The following is a 26,607-nucleotide window of genomic DNA, read 5'->3' on the forward strand; positions in this document are numbered from 1 at the left end:
TCGCCTGCTTCCATACCTATGGGTCAACCACAGTCATATCACTCTATGACTGAGACCTCTCCTTGCCCACCGGCTGATCTCAGAACCAATTCCCTGTGCCACACGGGGAGTGGATATCAGTCTCCTTCTATCCTGCTCTACCCCATTTACAATCGGGGGGAACTCCACTATGTTCCCATTTCTCCTGTTTTTTCCATTCAGCCGACCCCATCTGCTTTACCTAATCTGCAGTCACCTACGGCTATCTCCCTTTCCCCATCTCCACCCATGCTGCAGCCAAAGACTGTTTCCCCTCCCCCACCTACTCCACAGCCAAAGGCTGTCACCCCTCCCCCACTGGGCCCTGCGCCCAATCCTCTGTCTCCACCTGAGCTATCTCCCCAACCCAGGTCCTTACCAGCGTCTCCCACTACTTCCCTGCTTCCATTAAGGGAATTTTCCATTGGGAAGGGCACAACAGTAAGGCATGCCCCTTTTTCTATAAGCAGGTTATCTCAGATTAAAGAGAAATTGGGGAGCTACTCAGAGAACCCCACAAAGTTCATAGATGGCTTTAAGTCTGTGACACTGGAGTTTGACCTTTCCTGGACCGATTTGCAAATTATTCTTGCCAGCTGTTGTACCCCTGATGAGAAAAAACAGATTTGGGACCTGGCGGTACAAGTTGGGGATGAACACTCGCAGGTTGGAAATTGGGTTGGGGTCCCTGGTTTTACAGCTGTCCCGGTCATAGAACCGAGATGGAACTATGATAACAGGGAAGACAGAGCTCGTAGAAATCACATGATCACCTGCCTAGTTGAGGGAATGAGAAGGGGGGTTAAGAAACAGGTCAATTATGGAAAGGTGAGGGAGATAACACAGGGGTCTGATGAAAATCCTGCTGTCTTCATGAGCCGCTTAGCAGACTCTCTGAAGAAATATACTAACCTAGACCCCCAAAGAGATGTAGGAATTACTGTCCTCAATATTCATTTTATCAGCCAGTCTGCTCCTGACATTAGGAGAGAGCTCCAGAAGTTAGACTGGAGTCCCCGGATCCCATCCTCACAACTCCTTGACACTGCTTTTAAGATTTTTAATAACAGGGACCTTGCCGTAGCCAAAGAGAGAGAAAAGATGGCTCGTGCCCGCTCCATAGACCAAGCTCATATAATAGCAGCAGCCATCACCACATCTGCTACCAGCAGAACTCTGGCTGGCCGAGATTCTGGCAGCTGCAGTAAACCGGAACACAGAAGTGGGGGACGCCGCACGAAGGTGAGGTCAGCTCTCCTACCTCTTTGTCCCCAGGGCAGCACCCGAGAGATCGGCTTAGCAAAAATCCAGGGCTCTGCAGCTTGCTCTCCTGACCAGCATCGTGTCAGGCCTATGGCCAAGCTGGATATAGGAGGCAAGCCTAGGAATGGTTTTGGGGCGACCTCTGTCTTACTCTCTGGTTCAGGTCCTAGCATACAATCAAGGCACAAAGTAGGGATGGGATAAAAGGGACCCTTAATGTAGACAGACACTGCCTATCACAGAATTAGGCTTGAACTCCCTCCTGTAAAGCAGGCCACACCCTGTCCTGCAAAAAAAGGTCCCACTTGACTCCTGATCTGATAAAGTCCCTTTTCCCTTTTGCTCTGGTCAGTTTTAATTTTTTTTTGTTTAAGTCTGTTCCATCTAGGCTCAAGGATTCATGACACTGTGCCTACGTGTTGCCTCTGGACTCTCTGGGCCCCTCACAACTCCGAGCATTCCAGGCCTTCTCCACTTCTCTCCCCTCCCCCTCCCTTGCGCCGTGATTTCTTCGACCCCCGGTCAGCATGAAGCAGTTTCAGAAGAATCTTCGTCCCCTTTCCTTATATATAGAGAAGTGGGGAATGTCATGGGGCGCAGAGCACCCCAGAATTTCTCTGGGGCACACCGAGGAATCTTCTCCTTGAGAAACTAAACCAGAGGACAGATAAGGCCTAGAGGAACCAAATTGGACTGAGCTAGCTTGGGATTCCTACCCTTCATTCCGGTCTCCCTTATCCTGGGGAGATAAGTTTGGGTGTGGCTTCGGCCTTTGTGTCCTGAAGAGGGATCCGTAGCCACCCCTCACCCAATTCCTTTAGTCACTACCAGTGGGGGATGGTCCTCCACTGCTCACCCAATTCCCCCAGCTACCACCAGTGGGGGATGGTCCTCTCTCACTAAAGGAACTTTTCATGGGCAGATGGTCCACCCCCATCAGTCCTCTATAAAAGTACCTTCCGGTCTCCTGTTCGAGGAGATTTGGTACCTCTGAGCCATGTGCTTTATGCCAAATCTCCCCATGAAAAGTCTAAGGATTTCTTTCATGGTTTCCCTCCCCCCACCCTTCCCTTCCCTTGCTCCTAAATAAACTATCACCTTGTTCTAACTAAGTTTTGTGTGCAAGAGGGTGTAATTCTTTAAAGAGGAATTCCCAAGAACCCCAACCCCAACCCGTACCCATTTTCCCACTATATCAGCTGTTATAGGTTTACTCAGAGTCAGAGTACTGCTAAGAGAACTGGACAAGGATGAGACCAGACACCTGCTAATGCAATTAGTATCTCAGGTGGGTGGAAAGCTATAGCCCATACATGCTAGAACAAAAATTCGAGGTGCCTTCTACAATACCTTTGACATATAGCCCTCCTTACCTAGCATGCTTCGATGTAGCAGATGCTGGATTAAGAATCCTTTAGGAGCATTCTTAATCCTTTAGCAGGACCTTATTTTAATATTTGTTTTTACATATATTTTGGAAAATAAAATTCTATTCTAAGAGTGAAAAAAAAATAAAATGAGTAGGATTCTCTCCTTGGCACAAACAGAAAGAAAATATAATTAGGTCTTCTTCACTGGGCACAGGCTTTCATTCTAGTGGGACTACAAAACTAGGGAAGGAAACTTTAGACATTTTGAGAGCTTGAGGGGCAATATGGCTCTAACTCACAGGAGTCAAGGCTAAATTTACATTTGTATTACCTGTGATCAAAAGATCTCAGGGCTGTTAACTGTTTTAACTTCTCATTTAAAATAACAAGAAGACTATAACAAAACTTTATCTTATTATTAATCACCCTACAGCCAACCTCAGATAACAGACAGACATCACAGAGTCCATGTTCCCAGGCCCTATCAGAGTTTACATTCAGAACTAAGTGTCACAACCCTTAAGATTTGAGTTAAGGAATAATAACCACCATGGCCAAACCCACACTTCTATGGTGATTTCAGGTTTACATCTGCTCACAACTCTTGTGAGGTGAACAGTTTTACTAAATGAAGCTCAATGTGGCTCAATTGATTTGGTCAAAGGTGTACATGAGCCCATATTCCTTACTCCAGTCTGGAGACGTAATAAATTAATAGCTTTTACTAGGTACAGCACTTTTTATGGTCTATTTTCACAGAAAAAAAAAAAAACTAACATAGGAACCAAAGTAAGTTTCTTGTCGGTAAAAATTTAAATTTGAGTGTTTCAAAGAAAACTCCTGAATTACCCATTGATTTATGAATTACTCGAAGGAAACAAATATTTTTGTAAAAAATTTATTTCTCTGTAAATACAAATCCAAACATCAACAAACAGTGTTCCAGTGGAAAAATACTAGCCATTAACATTGAAAACTTTCTTTTTATTTAATAAATAGAACTTTGGCATTCAAAATTCTAGCTGTAAACCCTATTTTTTTAAAATATAAAACCCCCCCAAAAACACGCACACACAAAAAAACAAAAACAACCCCTTTACACAAAGAGGCAAGAATGATAGGCCTGAAGGCATAAGCCATCCAGTGGCTTCACTTCCTTTTTACAATGACTGCATTTCAATTAAGTCATGACAACTGTATTTACACATGAGGTATTCTGAATGGTTCAAAAACTGAACCCAATTTACTAAAACTACCAGTCAAAGAGACTGATCTAATAATACACACTGCTGTGCTTTTAATGTAACTGCCTAGCACCCTACTTCTCACACCTATGCAATACTGTAATTGATAGATACAAATGAATACATTCTGATGGAGGTTCCTGCTCACTTCATAGGGGTCAAGAGCTCAGCTCCAAAGACAAATGCCTAGAACCTACTCCCATATTTATTAAATATTTTTCTTTGTTGGGGAAAAAAAAAGCTTAAGAAAGTCTAATTAAAGAAGAAACAAGGTGCAATAATTATCGACATTCTTATAGCTTATGTAAAATGGAAATGAACATTTGTACTGCAGGCAAAAAGGCACAAGGGTGCTGACTGTGTACAACTGTGGAATTAATATTGCTAACTGAGTTATCAATTTGGAAATCTAACCATGTTCAATATTAATATTTTAATTAAAAAGGAAAATTAGATCCCCAAATTTCTTTTCCCCCACCAAGATAAATGCCTTTATGGAAAAACAAGATTATAGATGAGTAAAATTCGACAGCAAGATCACTGGGGGTTAGGACAGGTACAGCTGTCTCTTGATATACTAAATAGGAAAGCTTTTCTCTTGCTTGTGGAGAAGAGAAACAAACTGTCAAAAATGGAAAAAGAATTAACTTTGGCTCTTGTGGCTGCATCTACTGGCAGTTTCAAATTGTTTAGCCTGAGTGTGGGGGTCATTCTAAGAATTGCTTATTACTTTAATTACAAATATACAATGATACAAACCAATACAACAGATGCTAATAATGCAAGCTAGATGTGTGTCGAAGCACAACTACACTACATAAATACGTACAGTTCAGGGCCTCAACTGTTCTTTGCTCAAAGAACAATTACTGATATTTTAAAGTACAGTTTTAATACAGTCATTTCTGTAAAAAATATGCTCACCAATTCCTAAAAAATTAATCACAAAGCTATATATAGGTTAATAATTTAGCCCACTAAGACAGAACTGTACAGTATCCATTTTATCATCAACTTTTTTTCCAGCCTTGAGATTGTCTCTTAATAGCTACTGAAGAAAATTATCATGACTAAAGCAGTTTAACAAACTGTCCATGACTAAAATTGGTTTCACTAAATTATGCCACTGTTAATATTAAGCAACCTTGTTACATATGTGAAATGGGTCAACAAAGTATTTTCAACCAGGTAAACGATCCAGGATATCTTACACAATCCAAGCTTATTCTTCTTCCAATTTGATAGGCCATTATAAACGAATACAGATTTGCCAAGAGCTTAATACCACCAACGAGTATTTGCTGACATCAAATGAATGATAACTATTGTGCCTGTGAGGTCAGGTAATTTGATCTACACAGATTAATTTAGGTCTTTGGCAGAGACACTTGCCATTTATCTCCCAGTTTTCAAGTGAAGGAAACAGATTGAATTCATAATTTAAAATTCAAATGACCAATATTCAAAGGTTAATACAGTGAGTATTAAAAGGCCCTTCCTAAGGACCAAGCACATTTACAGTCACAATAGTGCATTAAAAGGGTTTTCACACTAAAGAGAACCTTCAAAGTAAGTTAAATTTAAATTCTGAATATTCTTTTCATATACCATTGCAATAATTTCTAAACATCTACAATTTCAAAGTAATGTTATTATTTAAACAGGTTACTGCAGCATTTCTGGCTGGCCCAACTCTCTTTCTTGAGTCTTCCAGTAAAACAAATACACTATTTTTTTAAAAGTGTGGAAAAAGTAGCACTGTAATAGGGGGAGAGAGGGAGGGGGATGGGCACGGCCCACAGATGTGTTCTTTAAGAAATAGTCTAAGATGATTTCAGTTCTACAACTGAAGGCAACAGTACTAGTTTGCCAGTTTTCCATTAAATTTACTTTTTAAAAACGATCACTATAAAGTTACTTTAGTGCAAATTAATTATACACTTTAGAACATTAACTTATTAAAATAATAATGCCCTGTAAAGACTTCATGACAACTAAGCCAAGTGAATAAACAAACTTAGAAAAAGGTTGACCATCAGGATAAAAAACAACAACAACAACAACAAAAAACCAACTTATTATTAAACAGCATAGGAGATATTTAAACAAGATTATCTGGTGACCTAAATTCTTGATTGTCTACTCCAAGTCCAGTGACTTTCCCTTTCCAAGAGCTGGGAGTGGTCTAATCCAAGGGACTGTACCTATTTTATCTGCTTTACTATCAAGACATTTTTACCAATTTTCGCCAATGCTAATAAGTTCAGTTCTATAGAACAGAGAAATAATTTAGCTATTTTAAAATATAATACCCATCCATTCTTAAGTTTCATCTTTGCAGTATATATTTAGATGCAAATTTACTACTTTAGTACCTTCTACTAGAGGTGGGTTTTTTTCTTAAAAAATACAAAACAAATTAAAAACATTATTTATTCTCTCTAGTGCCTGTACCACTCCATGCTGTACTATTAAGATGCAGAGGAAGACATCATTACTGAACTAAATTAATGATTCCTTAGTGACTGAGTTAGTATCTCCTTAAATCACCTCAGTTACTAGCAGGGGAGTATTTTACACAGGCACTGGGCAGGATCCAAGTTGAATATATTAGAACGGTTGCTTGAACTTAAACTGTAGAATATTTTATATATGAGGCCTGCCTCTAAAAACAATGTGGCCAATGGTTTTTAAAAAAAAGAATCTCATCAGAATGAATACATGAAGAAAATGAGTGTTGTCTGAAAGCAGTCACCTCAAGGGGCTCCATAGCTATTCCAATGATGCTTCCATTGCTCAAAATATTTGTGTACCTACTCTTTAGTAGGTTTTTGCCTTCATGTTAGTTTGACAGCTACACAATATTATACTTCACCTATATAGTTTTTACAAAACAAATTAAATATTACCTTTTTAGTAACTGCATTTGGCATTAAATAACTTTTGGTCACTTCCTAAAATTAAAATCACTCTCCACTAATGAAGATTTTCCACAATGAAGTTATTCAAAGAAGTGTGTGCCATAGATTCTAAAGGCAAATGCCAAAAGAATATTTTCAAAAGCATGTTAAGCAATAGCTGCATTTTTGGATTAAGCGCATAATGCTGAATTAATTTGGATGCATAAAATTCAATTATGCTTATTAAAAAAATACACGTTACCTTGGTATAAGTTAAGAGAATTGCCATGGTCAAGCCAATACTTTAAATGAAGGGCTGTCAATAGATGCAACTTGGTACAAAAAAACAAAAGAAACCAGTTAAGTTTGGATTGTATCTTCTTTGTGTTGGTAAATATCCAAATATGAATAAAGATTGAAACTAACTTTTTCAATAGCCTTCAATTTGAAATTTTGACAGACAAAAATTTTGTATATTAAGAATCAGAATCAAACCTAGTATACTTAATTTTCCCTTTTGGTGATGATCTGCAGCCTTTATGGATTTGTCTTAACTATAAATAAAGCTTTATATTCACAATGTTCTTTTCAGATGAATAACTTACCCTGTCCCCCAAAGAAAAAATCAACAGTAAGTACTATGTAAAGATATGAGCACAAACTAAAGATAAATATCCTCTTTGTTGGAAAAGAATACAAATGTTAGAAAACTCACTCACATTGGTGATGAAAGTATTTTATAGTATCAAACTTTTCCAACTGTAATAGGTAGCTTGAAAGCACATTAAAAAGTAGCTCATTTATCTACATACTACATTTCTAACCCCTAAAACTGCATCTTTCAACAACATGATTGTTCCAATAGCAAAAGCATCTTCCATGCCCCTAGTAAAAGGGCAGATGTAAACCTTGCTTCAGTGAGTCCTTTGAACATCCTAAATGTGCAATATAAACTTCTACTGGAAGGAACAATAAATGGAGATACAATCAGTGCCTTTCCTTGGAACCTTTGCTTTAACACCAGAAACCTTTATAAACATTAAAACGCCACTGGATTTTTAAAAAAACCAAAAACCCTACCTCTTTATCTGAATAGCACTCTTCACAGCTTGGTCCTACAATCAGTAGTTTGAGAATAGAGGCGTTTTTCTTGTAGACTTCATAGTACTTTTCAAATGGTAATTTGAATCAATTGGGTATTTTTTTTTTTTGCTTGATTGATTAAGTTCAATTAACAACTATCTCCCAGCTCTATCTTTCCCTCCCGAAAATAAAACAATACACAGAAAAAACCTATATGCAGGTCAAATAGAAATGCAATCTTCCAATATGGCTCCTGAACAGAAAAGATGAAGAATAGTTAACACAGCAGCATTGAGCAATGAGTCATTATTGCTGTGGGACCAATACTTTTATCATTGGGTAATGCAATTGTCTCCCATGTCCTGAGCATAGCGGTCTGATATCATAGTCCTTAATTCATCAATCTCCTTCCGTAACTGGCACATGTCTGATAGTTTTTTAGTCAGTGATTCTGGGCTATGGTCATTCTCAGTCTCTTCAGTTGAAGAGCTCATAGCTGTGAAAATAAAACAAAGAGAAGTAGAGCTTCCCACATTTTCATTGCTATTTTAATTTTATTACCTGCACAAATATGATGCTATGTGTGAAAGAGTCAAAACTCAGGTAAAAATTATGTATCAATTTTCAATCTGTAAAAAAATTAAAACATCATAACCATTAATTGGCACTTACCCTTAAAATTGTTTCTGTTTTTAATATTTTTCTTGGGGATTCAGCTGGTTTTTAAATTCATATTCAAGTATTTGTTAAATATTTTTAGTAAAGTATTTGACATAATTATGCTATGCTTGTAAAAAATACAGAGAAACAAAATATATTGAAGAACTAGACCACAAAATTTGTCCCAACTGACAAGATCAACTTGTAAAGGTCTGTCAGATTACTCCAGGGATTTTTACTTGACCCTCAGCAGTTAATATTTTCATTAATGTCTTGGATAAAGGTAGAGATGAAATGCTTATAAAATTTTGAAATGAAATAAAGTCAGTAGCTAAGATGCTACATGATATCTAGGATCAAAAAGATCTTTGACAGGATAGAATGGTAAGCTGAATCAAATAGAATAACATTTAAAAGGGATCAAATCTTATTCTTGGGCTGAAAAAAAATCAACTATTCCATTATAAAACAGGAGAAGCATGGTTAGACTGTAGCTGGTCTGAAATGATCTGGATGTTTTTATAGACAGACAGCTTTATCAATATGAGTCAACAGTATCATCTGGCAACTAAAAAAGTTACTTTGATCTTTGGCTACATCAAGATGTAGAGTATCCAGAACAAAGATCACAGCAAAAGTGTGCACTGCTCTGGTCAGAACGTAGCTAGACGTTCATTACTGTTCATTACTAGATGTTCATTACTGCATGCTACACTTTAGAAAGGACACTGAGCAGCAAGTGAACTGGTGAGAGAAAACTGAAACAACTGAGGATGTTCATGCCAGAGATGACTTGAGGAGACATAATAGGGATTACATTTCTGCTTGGAGGAGGTTGTAGAAAGTAAGATTTAGGCTTCATGTAAATAAGAGTTTGCTAAAGACTACAACTGTCTAAAAGTGGGATGGGCTACCTCAGGACATAGTAGGTTCCCACTTACTATAGGTTTTTAACCAAGGGATGACTAACCACTTATCAAGATAGGCTGAAGAAGGGCTGCTCAGATAGAAGTAGGATTAAATGTCCTCTGAGGTATCGTCTACCTGAAATCCCGTGCTACTTCACAAGTGCTCTGAACTACTGTGCAATGTATTAAAATTCAGAAGACAGCAACCTTCTGTGTTCTCTCAGTACCCAAGGACCTGAACCTTTCACTTTGCCCAGGATAAAGACGTACATGTAGAGTGGGCAAATCTGGCATGTAAGCCTCTTAGTTCTTAAAATGCTTTATGGTATATAGGGTTTAATGACATTAAAATATTAACTTCCAAATTAACTAAGTTACTTCCATCATATTCAAAGTAAAAATTACAAGGCAATGTGGGAGAGTAATCACAAAAAAGATCAATGAAATATAATAAATATAATAAAAATAGAAAGATCAGTGGTGTTAAAGTCAGAAAGATGAATTTGAATCCTAAACATGAGGCAGTGACAGATAAAATGACTACCTATTAAAGTCAGTTTCCTAAGCAGTAAGATAGAGATTTAAAAAACAATTTCAACTACTCATCTCACAGTGGTGTCACAATACTGCTTTGTAAACCTTAAATTGCTCTAAAAAATAAATGGGTTATTTCAGTCACAGTTCAACTGTGGGCTTTCACTACTCAACAAGAACAGGACAATAAACTCATTCTGAATGGGAGAATTACTTCATTTCTAACACAGAGATATAGCCTTTCATCAATTGGGGATAGATTATTTGAAGCTCTTAATCGCTTACTCCAGTATTCCTTTGTGTATATACAGAAAAGTAAGAACTCCTCCCTCATTCCAATTACACTGTTTTAATCCAACCAATTCCAAATTAGGTTGGGGTTCTTTTATCTGTCTTTCATGTACATATCATACCCTTATCATATCATGGTCAGTACTAGTACATGATGAGTATATCTTAATCTGTTTCGTATCCATTCAATTTCAAATCCTGTATAACTCAGGGCATTTACCCCATCATCACAAAGATTTGGGGCACAGGGGGTGAAGTAGGAACAGAAGGGAGGCAAGTGATGGTACAGGGTAAAGGGATCGAAATAGCATTTGAATATTTTTCTCAGTGGTCTATGGGAATAAGACTCCTAATGTAGAAAAGGGGTTGACTGGCCCACTTACACATTTTCTCATTACACAAGAAACATGTTTAGGACACTAAGGAGATATCCAAAAAGCTCTCTGGGTCTAAAAAGCCACAAAAAGACACACATCCTTCCAGTTAAAGAATACTTTTGTTTCCTCCTCCTTGATGACTTATACTTTAAGCCTCTGCTGTTTCTCTGATAAAAGTCCTCCCCACACAGCTTAGTGGACAATCTTTGAAAATTATTATGACCATAAGCTTTATCTGCCTGCACTCGGTATGGGGATAAGCTTAATCCAAATGTAACTATGTGCTGATCCTCTAACAGATTTACTGGCCTCACACTCACCTATCAATCTGCAATTAATAATGCATATTCATTGAATAAGGAAACATTACCACCAATTAACCATCTTCAGGCAAAAGAGGCAAGATATGCCAATTCATTCAATGTGGCTTATTTTATTTATTTACGGTTAGGTCATCAATCCATAAAAGTAAGATAGGAAATTAAATGGCAACTATTCTAAGCATCCCCTCAGAAATTAATAAAATATCATGTTTTAAAGTTATGGGCCTTAAATAAGGTCATTGGCCATATCAGAAAAGTAAAGAACATTTAAACCCCATTTTGGTCACTTAGCCTTTGTGTACCTTTACTCTTCCAGATAATCCTAACTTATCACAATGGCCTCTGAGGCAAGCAAGAAGATTTCCTAGTTCTGCAGTACCAAAACTGATTTGAATTCGCATCAACTATGAGACCGTCAATGAAATGAGAAGCCACATACCCATCTATATCCACAGAATGGCTCATTGGCTAGAACTTTAGAGACTGAGTTCCAATGGTGGGTGGATCTGTTGTTGGGTTTGCTGTTTATGACTGTGTAATTCATTTATGTCGCAAAGATAATATGTGGCATAGCAAAGAGGCCTAATGAAATGAATCTAAAGCTAAGAGTGAGGAGATATCAGAGAATCTTAATAGCAGAAGTGACCTTAGACGTCACTTGGAGCAATGCTTCTTAAAACCTTTTCTACTCATGACCCCTTTTTTCCTGAGAAATGTCTACGTGACCCCAGGTATAAAGATGTATAAAAGAGGCATACAAATCAAACATTTACTACAAAATTTTTTGCGGCTCTCACATTTACTAATGCGACCCAGAGTTTAAGAAGCTTGGACTTAAGAGAAATCCCCTTCACTTTAAATTTGAGGAACCTGAGATCAAGAGAGATTATAAGGTATGCATGAGGTCATAAATAAGTCAAGTGGCCAATCTGATGTTAAAACTGAAGCCTAATTATTCCTACAGTTTTACTATACCATCCATCCCATGAGGAATAAGTTCTAATCTTGTTCTGTTCTGTTCTGTCACTGGCTATATAACTTTAGCAAGCTAACTTCTCTGTGCCTTTGTGTCTTTCCTATAAATTATAAGTCATGCCTGGTTTCATCTTAATTTGCTGATAAAATGAGATAAACATTAAAAAGGAGTCATTTTGTGTTATATAAATCTAAAGTACTATAAGAGGAAATAGAGACCAATTAGAATTATTCTTTTGAGGTGGACAGGTTTTTGATTAAGAAGAAAAATCCATGAATAAGATGTTACTTACATCTGATTCCGAGCAATAATGAAAGATTAGGTTCCTTGCCCTGAGCTCTCTGATTAAGAATACTGCACAATGCTTTCAAGTCAAACAAACAATGGGACATTTCCTTGAACAATTGTTCAACCATGTTCAAATTCAATAGTGGCTGTAGAGATAAGTCAGCCTGACGCTTGGACTGTTTCTCTTGCTGTTCTTCTAAGAAAGGAGAATATTCTTCACTTAGTCTTTGGTTCTGCATTGGGGTACAAGAACAGAGTGAGGCATTAAATGAAAAGACAGTAACACAATTTAAAAATACAATAATAACAATTTTAATTAATAAAATATATGGAACAAGCATTCCAAAACAACTGGATTTTTAGTTAAAATAGTAACTGGCATAATGATATCAGCTGCACATGAATAATCTTCACTGAAAATTAAGAAAGGGTCATTTTCATTTATTTTTATAAAAGGTAACAGATATAATCTAAGTTTCTTGGACTCACTTCAAGTAAAGTTTCTGTTAACTTCATTATAGTCTTTTCTTTTTCTTCTAGCTCTTCCTCCATTTTCTGAGTTGCTAATTTCTCTTGACAAAGTTTTTCTTGCATAGACTAAAAAAGAATCAGGAAGGAAGATGTCAATACTGAAAGCTGAATATCAAACAAAAAGCAGGTCAATTTTTTCCCTTTTTTATGGTCCTCCACCTTTCCTATAATCATTCCACACAACCGGAACAAGACCACTCACCAGAAAATAAGAGACAAAGCTTTTTCTTATATAAAGAAAGCATGGGTTAAAAAAAAAAATGAAGCCTTAAACCGCTGTTTAAATATTTTCTTCCCAAGAGGTCCTTTTTAATAGAAAAAATATCTTAGCAAGTAAAATCTGTGTTAATTTTCTTATAGCTAACAAAGTAAAATCCTTTTAATCTTTGACTCTTTCATTATCAACAATGCACCAAATATTCTCCCTCCTCTGCATGCACTATTTTCAGCCAGCTGATTTTGCTGCTAAATTCACAAATCAAAGGCCTATTTTTGATCTCTGAAGTCCTGTATGCTTTCTTTTTGAAAAATCAGACTTTTTTAATATAGGCATAGGACACAAAAACATGAAATAGTAGTATTTTTTAAATCTTCATTACAGTAGCAGGCAGGATATTTCAATAACATTTGGGTCATTTCTGCTTATTAGCTTAATTTTCAACCAAAAATCTAAGAACAACTTGTCACTAAATTTGCAGTAATTAATGAATGCTGGGGGGCCTCTCATTGACTTAATTCACTATCAAAATCAATACATGTACAAGTAGGAGAATTCCTTGGAGCTATTTTTAGAGCTATATTCAGTCTCTTTAATAATACTTCAGAAAAATGACTACTTGAATACCAATTAATCCATTATGAAGGGAGTTCCTCTCTCCATCCCTGGCTTCTTCTCTGGATTAAGCAGAAACACAGACAGAATGGATATGCCACTGATAAAGTAAAGGTTTTTGGAATATCAATGCCCTTACTCATTCAACTGAGTGATGTATTTAGAGAAGTTTATAAGTTTTTTGTGTGTCATAGATCTTGTTGGAAATCTGGTGAAATCTAAAGACCCCTTTTCAAATAATTTTTTTTTAATTCATAAAATAAAATGCATAGGATCACAAAGGATTACACCAAAATGTAGTTAACAAAAAATTCTTTTTTCTTTACATGTAACTGGTAAATAATACTTTTATGATTAAAAAAAATAGGGGGCAGCTAGGTGGTGCTGTGGATAAAGCACAAGCCCTGGATTCAAGAGAACCTGAGTTCAAATCCAGCCTCAAACATTTGACATTTACTATCTGTGTGACCCTGGGCAAGTCACTTAACCCCCATTGCCCCACAAAAATAAATAAATGAATGGAAGTGAAACATAAAATGAAATTAAAAAAAACAAAACAGTAAACCAGTCTATAAATTCTAGGTTCTAACTGCTTATATTCAATGAATTATAAAGAAAATAAAAACATTCTAAAAGATTTACAGACACATAGGAAATCTCATCCAACAGTCTTAGTAATTTGAGTCAAAAGGAATACATTTGCAAAGCAGCCTACTAAAAGTGAATCTTAAAGCACTAAGAATTCTCTTTTCATGGATGTTTATACTTACAAATACTAAAATTTATTTGTAACTTTAGTTATCTACACTGTCGATAACATGTAGTATAATTTCACCAACTGATAATGACTCATCTCATTGTTACAGACCTGGCATATTATCTGTATGAAATCCAGAATAATGTGTGTTCAGAATGCTAGCTTCTAATTACTCCTAACTGTATAAAGATGTTGACTATATACTGAGAATCCTAGATTCTTACAGCTGTATGTAATTTAAAGAACCTCCTCTCTAACCCTCTTATTTTAAAGATAAGGAAACAGCTTCAATAAGTTAACTTGCTCTTACTTGTTTGAAATAAAGAGTATGCAATACTCTGTGCATAGTTTTCAATTCAGTATAGTGCTGAATTTATTCAATAAATAGTAAGACAGTACATCTGTGGTTTAATATGTTGGCATGTATGACCACCCATTCATTATGTGATACACATTCAATCTTCTCTTGATCAAACAAAAAGGGTTATCTGGTGTTGTTATTGCTGGTAGTTATAAGAAAGACAATTGGATTTGGGTGATACATCAAAACCAGCATGCTAGGCAAGTGAGATTCAAGGGCACTTTGCAAAAAGCAATTTAATACTGGAAAAGCCCATGTATGTAAGATACCTGTCCCTGAAGAATAAACTAATATATGATTTCTAGCTAAGAAAGCTATTTTCTTCTGATATTACACTTCACTTAAAGCATCAATACTCATTCTGAACTGCGTGAAAACTGCATATGATTTCTTATACACACACACACACACACACCCTACCAAACCTATAAGTTTCACCAAACTCAAATGTAAGGTAATTTAAATATGAAAACAGGGCTCTCTAAATTAAGATTGTTAAAAACAAAGCATCATGCCATTACTTGAAAGCAATTTCTTGTGTCCCCTTTAAACCTAAAACAGGAACAATGTGTTTAATTTTACTTCGAAAGGCATATATATGAATGAACCTTGCTTCTGACTTCATACAAATATTTAATTACTTCTTAGTTTTACTAGGACAGACAAATGATTTTATTTTTCTAAAAAATTTCATTTGCTACTGATCACTGATGAATTTTTAAGATATTTTTGAAAGACTTCATGTCTGCTGCAAAGTAACTTATTTCAGGTCTCCATTTTAAAAGTTTCATAATGAAGGTTTTATATACATTATTACTAATGAAATCTATTTCAAGGAGGCACCGTGGTTAGTGCCTGACTTTTAGCCAGTAAGTCATAAATTTGAATCCTGCCTACCTAAGATTCTTGGAAGTTGTTTGACCTGGAAGTCACCTAAAATTTCTCATGTCTCAGTTTCCTCATCTGTAAAATGAGGATCATAAAAGTGTCTATCTCTTGAATCACTGAGTCTCAAATGAGATAATACATGTAAAGTGCTTTTGAAATCCTAAAGCACTACATAAATGTTAACTGCTATTATTATCTGTTCATAAATTAAATGTTCCATTCTCGTAGGGTATATTCTGGAAATAATTGATATATAGAGATCTGTAAAATACAGAATTTTAAATGATCATCTGTTGATAAATAACATTTGTCAGGCATTTTGACAACTGGAAACTTAATGTTTGATAATCACTCACCTTACATTTTCCATATTGATAGTGTATTCAGAAACATGTTTACTAAGTTATTAGATACAGATATTTGGACCATCTTTTCTAAACAGCTGAAAAATGAAGGTTTTGAAGAACTTAGGTAGCTTGACACCTATTTCCCCCCATATTAAACAGCTCAAGTAATGGAGCACTATGTTTAACTTGGAAGATTGTATATAAGCTTATTCTTCTATAAGAGGGATGGGAGGGGGGTATACGTTCCATTTTGATCTTTCCAGTCTTTTTACGTATTACTCCTCTCCATGAACAATTCTATACAGCTATCTTGGTTGTCAGCTATTAAAGCCAACAACTACAATACAACTTTGGGACACTCTTTATATCAGCAAACTGAGTAATAAAAAATCATAAATAATATAAACAAAAACTGAATAATAAAAGTTACTACTGAACATGGAACATGTTTTGCTGAAAAACACACATATATCCATAACATTACATTAAATTAACCCCTCATATAGTATTGTATATTATGCAAAATATTTACAAATAACTATATATGTAATCATTACAGGAAAAGAATTATACAATTAACATGCCTTCTTTAAAACTATTACATTTGCATTTTAGCTTCCCAATTTTGATACTTTATGCATTAAATACTTTTTTGGGTTTTTTGGTTTTTTTTTTTTTTTTAGTGAGGCAATTGGGGTTAAGTGACTTGCCCACGGTCACACAGCTAGTAAGTGTTAAGTGTCTGAGGCCGGATTTGAACTCAGGTACTCCTGAATCCAGGGCTGGTGTTCTATCCACTGCGCCACCTAGCTGCCCCCATTAAATACTTTTTTAACATTCCCCTCATTACATGACTAAAATCAAATAGGCCAATATAGCAGGAAAAAATGATAACATGTAAAAAGACTGGAAAGGTCAAAATGGAATAAATTTACAAAATATGTATGGAATAGAGGCAAAGTAATTTTGGAGGGAAGGCCATAGCAGTGAGGAAAAGTGGGAAAGGCCTCCTGCGAAAGGTGGAATTTTTGAGTTCAGTATTGAAGGAAACCAGAGAAACACAAAGGCAGAGAGGCAAGGAGAGAACATGCTGGAAGAGCAAGTACCAAGTCAAGAGTCTAGAAGTCAAATGTGGAAATATTTTTTTGTACTGTATAATATACATGATTGTTCTATATAATATATATCAGATTGCTTGGTATTTGGGGGAGGGGAGAGGGAAGGGAGGGAGGAAGGCAGAAAAATTTGGAACTCCAAACCTTACAAAAATGAATGTTGAAAGCTATCTTTACATGTAATGGGGAAAAAAATAAAATACTATGGGGAGGGGGGAGAGTCTAGGAGTCACAACATGGAGTATCATGAGAAAAGAATAACAATTAGGCCAGTGTATCTATGAGTGCTCAGAAGGAAGTGAAATTTAAGACTAGGAAGGCACCAGGGTATAAACAATTTTTTTTAAATTAAAAAGCATTTCTTTTCTCTCCCTCCCATCCCTACCCAACCAAGGTAGAAGAAAAAACAAAGAACAAAACTCTTATAAGAAAGTCTATGATTCTGATTACTTTTGGATTCTTAAGATTTAGCACTGGAAAACATAAATAAATTCAAAAGAGTACCACACAAAGATTTTAAAAGGTTAAACAATAAAATCTATGTGAAAAAATGAAAGGAGCTAGGATTGTTTTGTTGTTCAGTTGTGTCTGACTCTATGGGACTTTTTTTCCATAGGGCTTTTTGTCCAAAGGGTTTTTGGCAAAGATACTGGAATAGTTTGCCATTTCCTTCTCCAGACTGACCCCATTTTACAGTGGGGAACTGAGGCAAGTAGGAGTAAGCAACTTGCCCAGCATCACACTGCTAGTAAGCATCTGATGCTGAATTTGAACTCAGATCTTCCTGACATCGAGCCTGGTGTTCTATCCACTGCACCACCCTGTGCCCCTAGAATTATTTAGTCTAGAGAAATTTTATGATTTCATTCTAATATGGCATTAAATAGTGTGACAATCCACAGCTTTCAATTTCCAATGAAACAACTAAAGGACAAAGATTCAAATTCATTATTTAATTTAGACACAAAACATTGCAATAGTTACAAAATGGGTCTATGGAAGCTTCTTTTCTAAAGTCTTTAAAAATAGTATAGATTTCCATTAGTCTTGAATAATTAATTCAGATCCTACTATGAAGGATAGAATGACAGAACAACTTTAAGGAGGTGAAAGGGATCTTAGAAGCATAGATCAACTAACTGTCAGTAACACTGCAAAAACAATTTATGCTACAAGAGACTGACCCTTCTCCACTGGCAGAGATCTCAGTATCTCAAAGAAGCTTAGTCCATTTGTGGACAGTTTTCATTTTATTTGAAAGGTCTTCTTTATACTAAGCTAAAAATCTGTCTCTTGAAGAACTATAAACAAGCCTAATCTCCCTTTACCATTAGAGAATTTCAAATATTTGAAGATAGTGAACATAACATCCTTTCCTACTTAGTCTTCTCTAGGCTAAGCATCACTGTTTCAATCATGTGGTTTCCAATCCCTTTCATTAACTTGGAAGCTCTTCTAAAACTATGGCCCACAATGCTAAGTAAATACTATCTATAACATAAAAATCTCTCCTAGTGTCTGATCTTATAATCATCTCTTACTGAAACTCAATTCAGATAGGCTATTAAAATGCATAAGTTAAGGTCTCTCAATAATAAAACATTTTTATCTCTCAATTACAGAAATTCATACCTAATGAAATTGTGATACTGTATGCTTTCTGCCAAAAGATTACAGTGATTATAACAAAATTCAGTTAAGAACTTGTTAAGAACAGGTTTATGGAAATTAAGTGTGCTTCTGAAAAATTATGAGAAGTAATGAAGGCTTTAAGAGTATCCTGACTGAGACCACCACTTTCTTTGTAAAGGAGAGTTCTATTGAAAAATAGCTTCAGTTACACTGATGCAAGGAAAACCTTAGAGAAAATATTGGCGTATTTTAGAAACTTTACATACATATGTGTTTGCTGCACACAGACATTTCTCTATTGAGAGCAGACACTTAAGACAGATGAGAAAACACAATATTTCAGTACTGTTTAAATGAGCTACATTGAGGTAACTTGAAGGGAATCTTAGAAGAAGCTTAGGGATTCTGAGATTAGAGATAAAAAAAATAGGAGAGCAGTTCAGTCACTGGGACCAGCCAGTGGCAAAAAAAAAAAAAGGGGGTGGGGTGGGGGGGGGGGGAAGAGAGGGCACTTAAATGTCCAAAAAGGGTTTTGGGGGAGTAGGGGTGTTTTATATTTGATCCTAAAAGGAGTTTACTTAGGGGCAGGGCTTGGGGTGAGAGAAGAACAAGGGAATGGCATAATTAGGCTTACTCTTGAGGAAAACCACTTTGGCAGTTATTATGGCCAATGGACTGGAGAGGCAGCAGATTTGAAGCAAGAGAGACCAAGCAAACTTCTGAGGCCCACTTTTTGTTTAAGAAACTATTCATGTATCATCTTCTGCATGAAACCTTTCCTGATTCTCTCAACTTCCAGTGTCCTCCTTTCCCAAACTTTCTTGTATTTAACTACTTTGTATGTGTTTGTACTTATTAACTTTATGTCTATGCTGTATATTTTCCATATATTTGTTGTCTTCCCCATTAGAATGTAAGCTTTTTTCAAGTAGAGATTATTTCATATTTTGTACTTGTACCCTCATCACTTAGCACAGTACCTGGAACATGTACACACATAACTACCCAGGTGGCACAGTGGATAGTGTGTCAGTCAGTCAGTCAATAAACATTTTTAAAGTGTCTACTATGTGCCCTGCACTGTGCTCAAGCATTAGGGATACAAAGAATGGTTTGGGGAGGAGGGAAACCTGCCAGCTTTCTAAGAACTCACTGTCTAATGGGGGTGTGAGAAAATAATGGGTTTTGGGATGCTCAGAGGCCCCACTCAAGGGGATAATATTAAGATTGATTGGATTGACTTTGCTGATTAACTCGATTAAAGTTAACTTAATTAAAACCACACCTACCTGAAAGCCTGCCCTCAGAGAGTATGTTCTCTTAACTCTGACCTCAGCATGTTATGCTCATGGACCACCCTCAAGTCCAGTAAACCAACACATTTAAAGGATGCTAGCCAATTAGCTTGGAGCTGTATGGAAGGGCGGCTGTCTTTCAGAGCGGGAGGTAGGGAGAGAGGCTCTCAGATGCGCTTGTGGTGGGGGACTTGGAGAAAGAAGGAAGCCAGGCTGAGCTCTAGCCCTCCTCTAGGCTAGATAGGCTTCTTAACTTTCTGAGCTACATGTTCTCTTTTTACTAATATTTGGTATGCTTTAATAAATGCTTAATGCCCAAAACTGGTGCTAAAGCTTCTAATTTATAAGTAGCAATATATTAGAAACCCCAGATAATTTTCCCTAAACTTGGGACAGAAATAAGATGACCACATATAATTTTAAACACCACAGGGGAAATAACATGAAAACAATTATGTACAAACAAGCTATATACAGGATAAATTAGAAATATTCAACAGAGGGAAGGCATTAAAATTAAGTAAGTTCAGGAAAGGTAGATTCCTATATAAGGTAACATTTTATCTGGGACTTAAAGGAAGCCACAGAAGTCAGGAGGTAGAGAAGCAGGAGAGTTTTCCAGGCAATGGGGAAGCCCATGAAAATGCCCAGAGTCAGGAGATAGAGGGTCTTATTGAAGGAACAGTGAGACCAGTGTCACTGGATCTCAAGTGCAGAGGGTGAGAAAAGGGTGTGAAAAGACTGTTAAGTATGGATGGGGTACAGAGCTAGATTATAAAGGGCTTTGAATGCCAAACAAAGGAGTTTTTATTTGATGCTGGGGGTGATAGGAAGCCACTAAAACTTACTGAATAGGAAGGTGATATGGCCACACTTTGTTTTAGGAAGATTATGTTGAAATCTGAGGGAAGAATGGATTGGAATGGGGAGAGATTTGTGGCAAGGAGACAAACAAGAAGGCTTGAGGTGATAAGGACTTACAGTAGAGTGGTAGCAGAATCAGAGAAGAGATGAAGTCTTAAAACATGAATGCCTTATTGATCAAAACACTGACAACATAGGTATAACCTTTTAATTACATTTTTATTACTTCCATCCAACCTAAAAATACTTTAAAGAAATAAAAGGAATATATTTCTTCACTTTTTAAATTTAGAGAACAGAACAAAAAAACTATTTTTCCAAATATTTTGTCACAGGAACTATACATAATTAATGAATCCAAAATTTTGCCTCAGTATTAGGAAATGAGACCTTTGCATACAAATACAGAGAAACTGTTCTAACATCATGTGCATCTGGTTTTGAAAAATAAGTTTATAGTTATCCTTTTCATGTCACAGGATGAAAGGGGCACAGTACCCTTATGATCTGGAAAAATCAACGTAAAATTTGTGGTCCTCCATACCAGAGAAGAATTCTGAATTATTATGATATTAAAAGATAAAATATGTGGATATTATGCAATAATATCCACATATTTTATGCATTTCTGAGTTTCTAAACTTTTTTCTGTATCGTCTGTGGCTTCCACAGAACTCCACCAAAATTCCCATTTAATTTCTTATGCCAATCTGCAATACATCAAAGTCGTGATATGGAAGGGATAGCTATTTTCTATATTAAACTATATTGAAATAAGCAAAAAACATTCCTTACCTGAATTTCTAACAACATTCTGTCAATCTTATTTTGCTGGCTGTCTATGACCTACATAAATAAAACACAAATCAGTCTATAACCAGTTCATTTCTTCTAACAGTTTGACCAATGCAACACTTTTAGACCTCAGTCTTATCTATGAAAACCTTAGTGGGATTATTTCCTTTGCAAAAGTATTTTGCAACAGAGCATATTTGCCTAGCAAGGTCAAATAGTTCACTTAAAATATCACCTTAATCATTCAATTTTAAACAACTTCTTAGAAATATATCTAATGCATAAGGTTTTATACCCTTTTCTAATTACTAATATTTGTGATCCTTAATTCTATCCCAAGTTTGACTTTGTATAAAGAACAAGATTAAAAAGAAAAATCACTGCTCTTTTAAGCTGAGAAATAATGTAGTTTGTTTTATTAAACATACTATATAATTTCCCCCGGAACTAGAAAAACTGATTAAATTTTCCTTCCCAAAGACAAATTAATGAAAAAAGGCATTATCTAATACAATTATATTAATTAAACTTCCCACGCCCACAACTCAAAATTTATATTTATAGTGGAAATGTATTGCCTGACCTTACTGGCATTTTCATTCTGTTCTTTGAGATGATCATTTTCATCTTGAAGTTGTTTTGCATCTAGTATGGGTAGCCGGATACCATCTTCAAGACACCTTTCAACTTTCTGTTGTAAACTGTATTAAAATTTAAAAGACAATAGATTAAAATAAGCTCTAATGGCCAATTTTAGTCAATATTTCTGAAACAAAGTGCTTCTTTAATGCCTGTGGTATTTTGTACAACAGCAGAATCTAGAGCTATGGACAAGGAAAGAAGTGCTATATTTGGCTGCAAATACACCAACAATAGGCAAACTAAGGTCCTAAAATTTTTAGATGCCTATGCCTCGCCTCTTAGTATCTATATAAGCATTTTCTGTTCCATTTGGACTTTTCCTATTTTCTTTTTCTTGGAAGCTCAATGGTGTAATGGATAGTGACAGGCCTAGAGTTGGTAAGGCTCATCTTCCTGAGTTCAAATTTGACCTTAGATACTTACTTCTTCATGATGTGACCCTGAGCAAGTAACTTAACCCTGTTTGCCTCAGTTTCCCCATGTGAAAAATGAGCTGGAGATGGAAATGGCAAACCACTCCAGTATCCTGCCAAGAAAACCCCAATTGTTATCAAGAAGCATCAGACACAACTGAAAAATGACAAATCATAACAACTTTTCTTTTCTAAACACCATTCTTAATTCCTGAATATCTTACCCTTCATCTCTACCTAAAATTCCTACCCAGCCCTCCAGTTTTCAAGGCCCATTACAGGGTCCATTCTTCCATGTTGTTCCTGTTGATTAGTCTATTAATCGTGTCCAACTCTTCATGACTCCATTCGGTGTTGTTTTGTGGGGTTTTTTGGGGGGAGGGGGTTGGGGAGACGGGATAGTTGGCAAAGATACAGGAGTGGTTTCCATTTCTTTCTCCAACTCCTTTTACAGATGAGGAAACTTAGGGCAAACAGGGTTACACAGCTACTAAGCATATAAGGCCACATTTGAACTCAGGTCCTCCTGACTTCAGGACTGGCACTCTATCCACACTGCATCATCACCTGGCTGCCCCCAAATTCTTCCATGACTAATTCCCTTAGCTAAAGTGATCCTTCCCTCCTATTCACTCTATTTTCTTCTCATGTTCCAATTTGGGTTTTTTGTTGTTGTTGTTTTTAATCTTCATGTTTTCTCTCTCCTACTAGAACCATAAGTTCTTTAAAAAGAGGGGCCAAATCTTAAGAATTTAGGAATCTCCCCAAGTACATTCTTTTGTGATAGCTAAAAGAATTAATCCATGTGCATTGCCTATTACATATCCTGGTAATTTTTACTCCCACCTAATTCACAGATGTGGCACTTTCTGCCACATCAAAACAGAAAGGAGATGGAGGGAAAAAAGAGAAAGGAGGTAGCCCACTTTATCTGAATAGGGTGCTATTCTTGGCTTTGCTACTTATTAGCTAGATCAAAGCTTCTTAAAACTGTGGGGTGTTGTAAAAAATTTGCTAACAGTAAAAGGTTATGTATGCCTATTTTGTATACCTATTTTATATTCCTATATACCCAGGGTCATGTAAAAATTTCTCATGTGAAAAGGAGTCACAAAGGGAAAAATTTTAAGAAGCCCTGAGCTAGATGATAGAGGGCAAGTCACTTCACTCTAGCTGTAAAATGAGGGGCTATATAGTGGGAAAGTAGGGAAAAGTTAAATGATACCTACTGGCAAGGGTAAGGAGTAAAAAATAAAAAGAATTGGGTCCAGACTCTTGCCCTAGCTTGTAATTCTCTGTATGCGTGTTGCAAAGAACTACAAAGAAATAGAAAAATGTATCCTCTATTTCTGGATTGTGGTGAATTATCCTCCCTTTTCTTCAAGTCAATGTAGCAAGCATGAGTCTTTTTTTCCAAGAAAGAAGAAAAAAGTGTCATACCTAGAATCCACAAGATAAATAATGGTCCTGAACTGTTCAATGACATCAGCGAGTTAACTTGGCCAGGTCACAAATAAAAATTGATAAAAAGGAATGCACTAGAGAGATTTTATTTATTACTAATATAGTGCTGCTTTGTAGTACTTTATCACCTGTCATAAAAATGTTTCCACAATCGGTCTAAAAATAAAAGGCATAAATACTTTATGTTCTAGAATGGCTTGCTTCCCCCTAATTTAGTATGAGGAGACTACATCTAAGTATTTTTAGGATTTCAAGAGAAACAAAATCCATAACCAAGATTAAAGCTTTTCAAATAAAAAGGGTAGTCAGCTGTGAGAAAGGGTGGGGAAAATGTCTGCCCAGCAGCATGGTGAAACAGCCCAGGATTTGGAATCAGAGGTTGGAGATTCTAATCCTGACTTTGTCGCTTATTAGCTGTGTCAAGTTGGGCAAATCTCTTCCCTTCTCTACGTATGTTTCCTAACCTGTAAAATGAAGGGTTTAGCTGACAGATCTTCAACATCTCTTCCAACTATAAAATTCTATGATACTATTTTTCTAAATGCAGGAAAACTATTTTGAACATTTTTATAAGATTATTTTAGCTGTTTAAGCAATTGTTTTGCTTAACATATGTATATATATATATATCATATATATATAAAATCAATTATTGTTTGGTGGTTTTTTACATATATTTATTCTAATAAGCAATTTCACAATACAGATCTTTAAACACCAAGAGATTTCAAGAGTTATCACTTAAATCAATTACTTGCTGAAATTGATCAAGGAATCTGAGAAGTATTTCAGAAAACCAAATAAATCATATAATTGACAAGTCACAGACTATCACAGAATTTTAGAACTGAAACAAGCCTTCTAGGTCATCTAAGTACAATGCATTCATTTTATAAATGAGGAAACTAAGATTCAGGAAGTTCATCTGACCAAGTTCACATACTTTTAATGGCAAAGCCAAAATTCAAGCCCAGGCCTTCCAAATCTTAGTGTTCTTCCCAGTATACCACACTGTTTATTCTATTTTTGTAAATTTAAGTTATTGGTAAGAGTGTTGATCTTTTTCCCATTTCAGAAAATGATGGTGGATTTCATGATCATTATTTAATACTACCAAATAAAGCAGATCTACACAAAAAGGTTACTCTAGTTTACACTCATTTCAGAGACTAAAAAATAATCTCAACAAGATACAAAGGCATTTGAACACATCCAAATGTGTCCGTTCAACAAATGAGTACAGAACTCATTTCAGTAGGGGTCAAAGAGAAGAATAAAACAAGTTCTTTGGCTTTACCAACCTTACATTTTAACAAGCATGATAATGAGGGGGCAGCTAGGTGGCACAGTGGAAAAGCACCGGCCCTGCATTCAGGAGGACCAGAGTTCAAATCTTCAAATCTGGCCTCAGACACTTGACACTTACTAGCTGTGTGACCCTGGGCAAGTCACTTAACCCTCATTGCCCCCCCCAAAAAAAAACCCAAAACAAACAAGCATGATAATGCATGTGCTCAATTACTCTTTATGAAAATGAAATAAGAGATACAAGTATTATGTTCAGAGGCAGAAAAGAGTGCTATCAGCAAGGGAGGGCACAAAAAGCTTCAGGAAGAGGTAACGGTTGAACTTATTCTAAATTATACTAGAAAGTAAGATGATAGATATAATCATGTTCCCAAGACCCCATGACTCTCTAACCTTTAAAAAGCAGGGAAGGGGAATTATGGAAAGCTATACAGAACGGCCATTGTTTAAATCTCTGGGAAAAAGAAGAAAGGAAGGACCCTGATCAAAGAAAATCCTTATGAAGTTACCCTAAGCCTTAATATGTTCACTCAGTACCCCTCCCCTAACAGGTTCCATGTTCCCATGGCAAGGATGTATGCAGGCTTTAAGGCTTGTGCTTAGAACACAGCAAGTACTCCATCCCCTCTCCATCTGCAGCAGAGAGACTGATGGCACACGTCCACCCTCTCTCCATCCCACATCAAATGGTATAGACACTGACTTTGTCCAGTTGAGAGAGAGAAAAAGAGACAGAGAGAGTCAAGGAGAAAGAAAAAGAGGGAAAGAGGGAAAGAGGGTGTGGAACTAATTCAGCCCAGCTATGAGGAGGAAAGGAGATGAGTCAAGGGAGGAATTGGGGAGGAGGCCAATTTTCCTTGCTGAAAGAGATTGAAAAACGTCTGGACCCAGTCTTGTCTGTGTAGAGGATACCCCCTACTCCATTCAGTAATGACTCTTGAATCTCACAAACATAAAAGAACATAAGAGAAATGTAAACATAGTATTCTGTTTACACTTGTCTTATGCTCTTTAATTATAATTAATTACCTGTGTATGTGTCAAATGCCTCTTTTTTATATCCAATAGAGGCAGTTTTGCAAATCAACAAAGGGAAAGGGATCAGACAGATAATATTTGGTTTTTGTT

The 26,607-nt window shown here is 36.2% G+C and overlaps 1 protein-coding gene across 3 annotated transcripts in view; it reads right to left on the bottom strand.

Moving 5' to 3' along the window:
- Window positions 1-3,561: 3,561 nt before the first annotated feature.
- Window positions 3,562-26,607, bottom strand: part of CEP85L (centrosomal protein 85 like) — a 250,546-nt gene continuing 227,500 nt past the window's right edge. For all 3 annotated transcript variants that reach the window (XM_043963690.1, XM_043963688.1, XM_043963689.1), the window contains exons 9-13: window positions 22,236-22,353; window positions 21,653-21,703; window positions 12,725-12,832; window positions 12,240-12,468; window positions 3,562-8,374 (exon numbers count right to left, since the gene is read on the bottom strand). In XM_043963690.1, the coding sequence (XP_043819625.1) occupies window positions 8,211-8,374; window positions 12,240-12,468; window positions 12,725-12,832; window positions 21,653-21,703; window positions 22,236-22,353 (670 nt within the window). In that variant the 3' untranslated portion in view covers window positions 3,562-8,210. The remainder of the gene's footprint in view (window positions 8,375-12,239; window positions 12,469-12,724; window positions 12,833-21,652; window positions 21,704-22,235; window positions 22,354-26,607) is intronic.

The sequence above is a fragment of the Dromiciops gliroides genome, chromosome 4, assembly GCF_019393635.1.
Source record: "Dromiciops gliroides isolate mDroGli1 chromosome 4, mDroGli1.pri, whole genome shotgun sequence".
Taxonomy (NCBI): domain Eukaryota; kingdom Metazoa; phylum Chordata; class Mammalia; order Microbiotheria; family Microbiotheriidae; genus Dromiciops; species Dromiciops gliroides.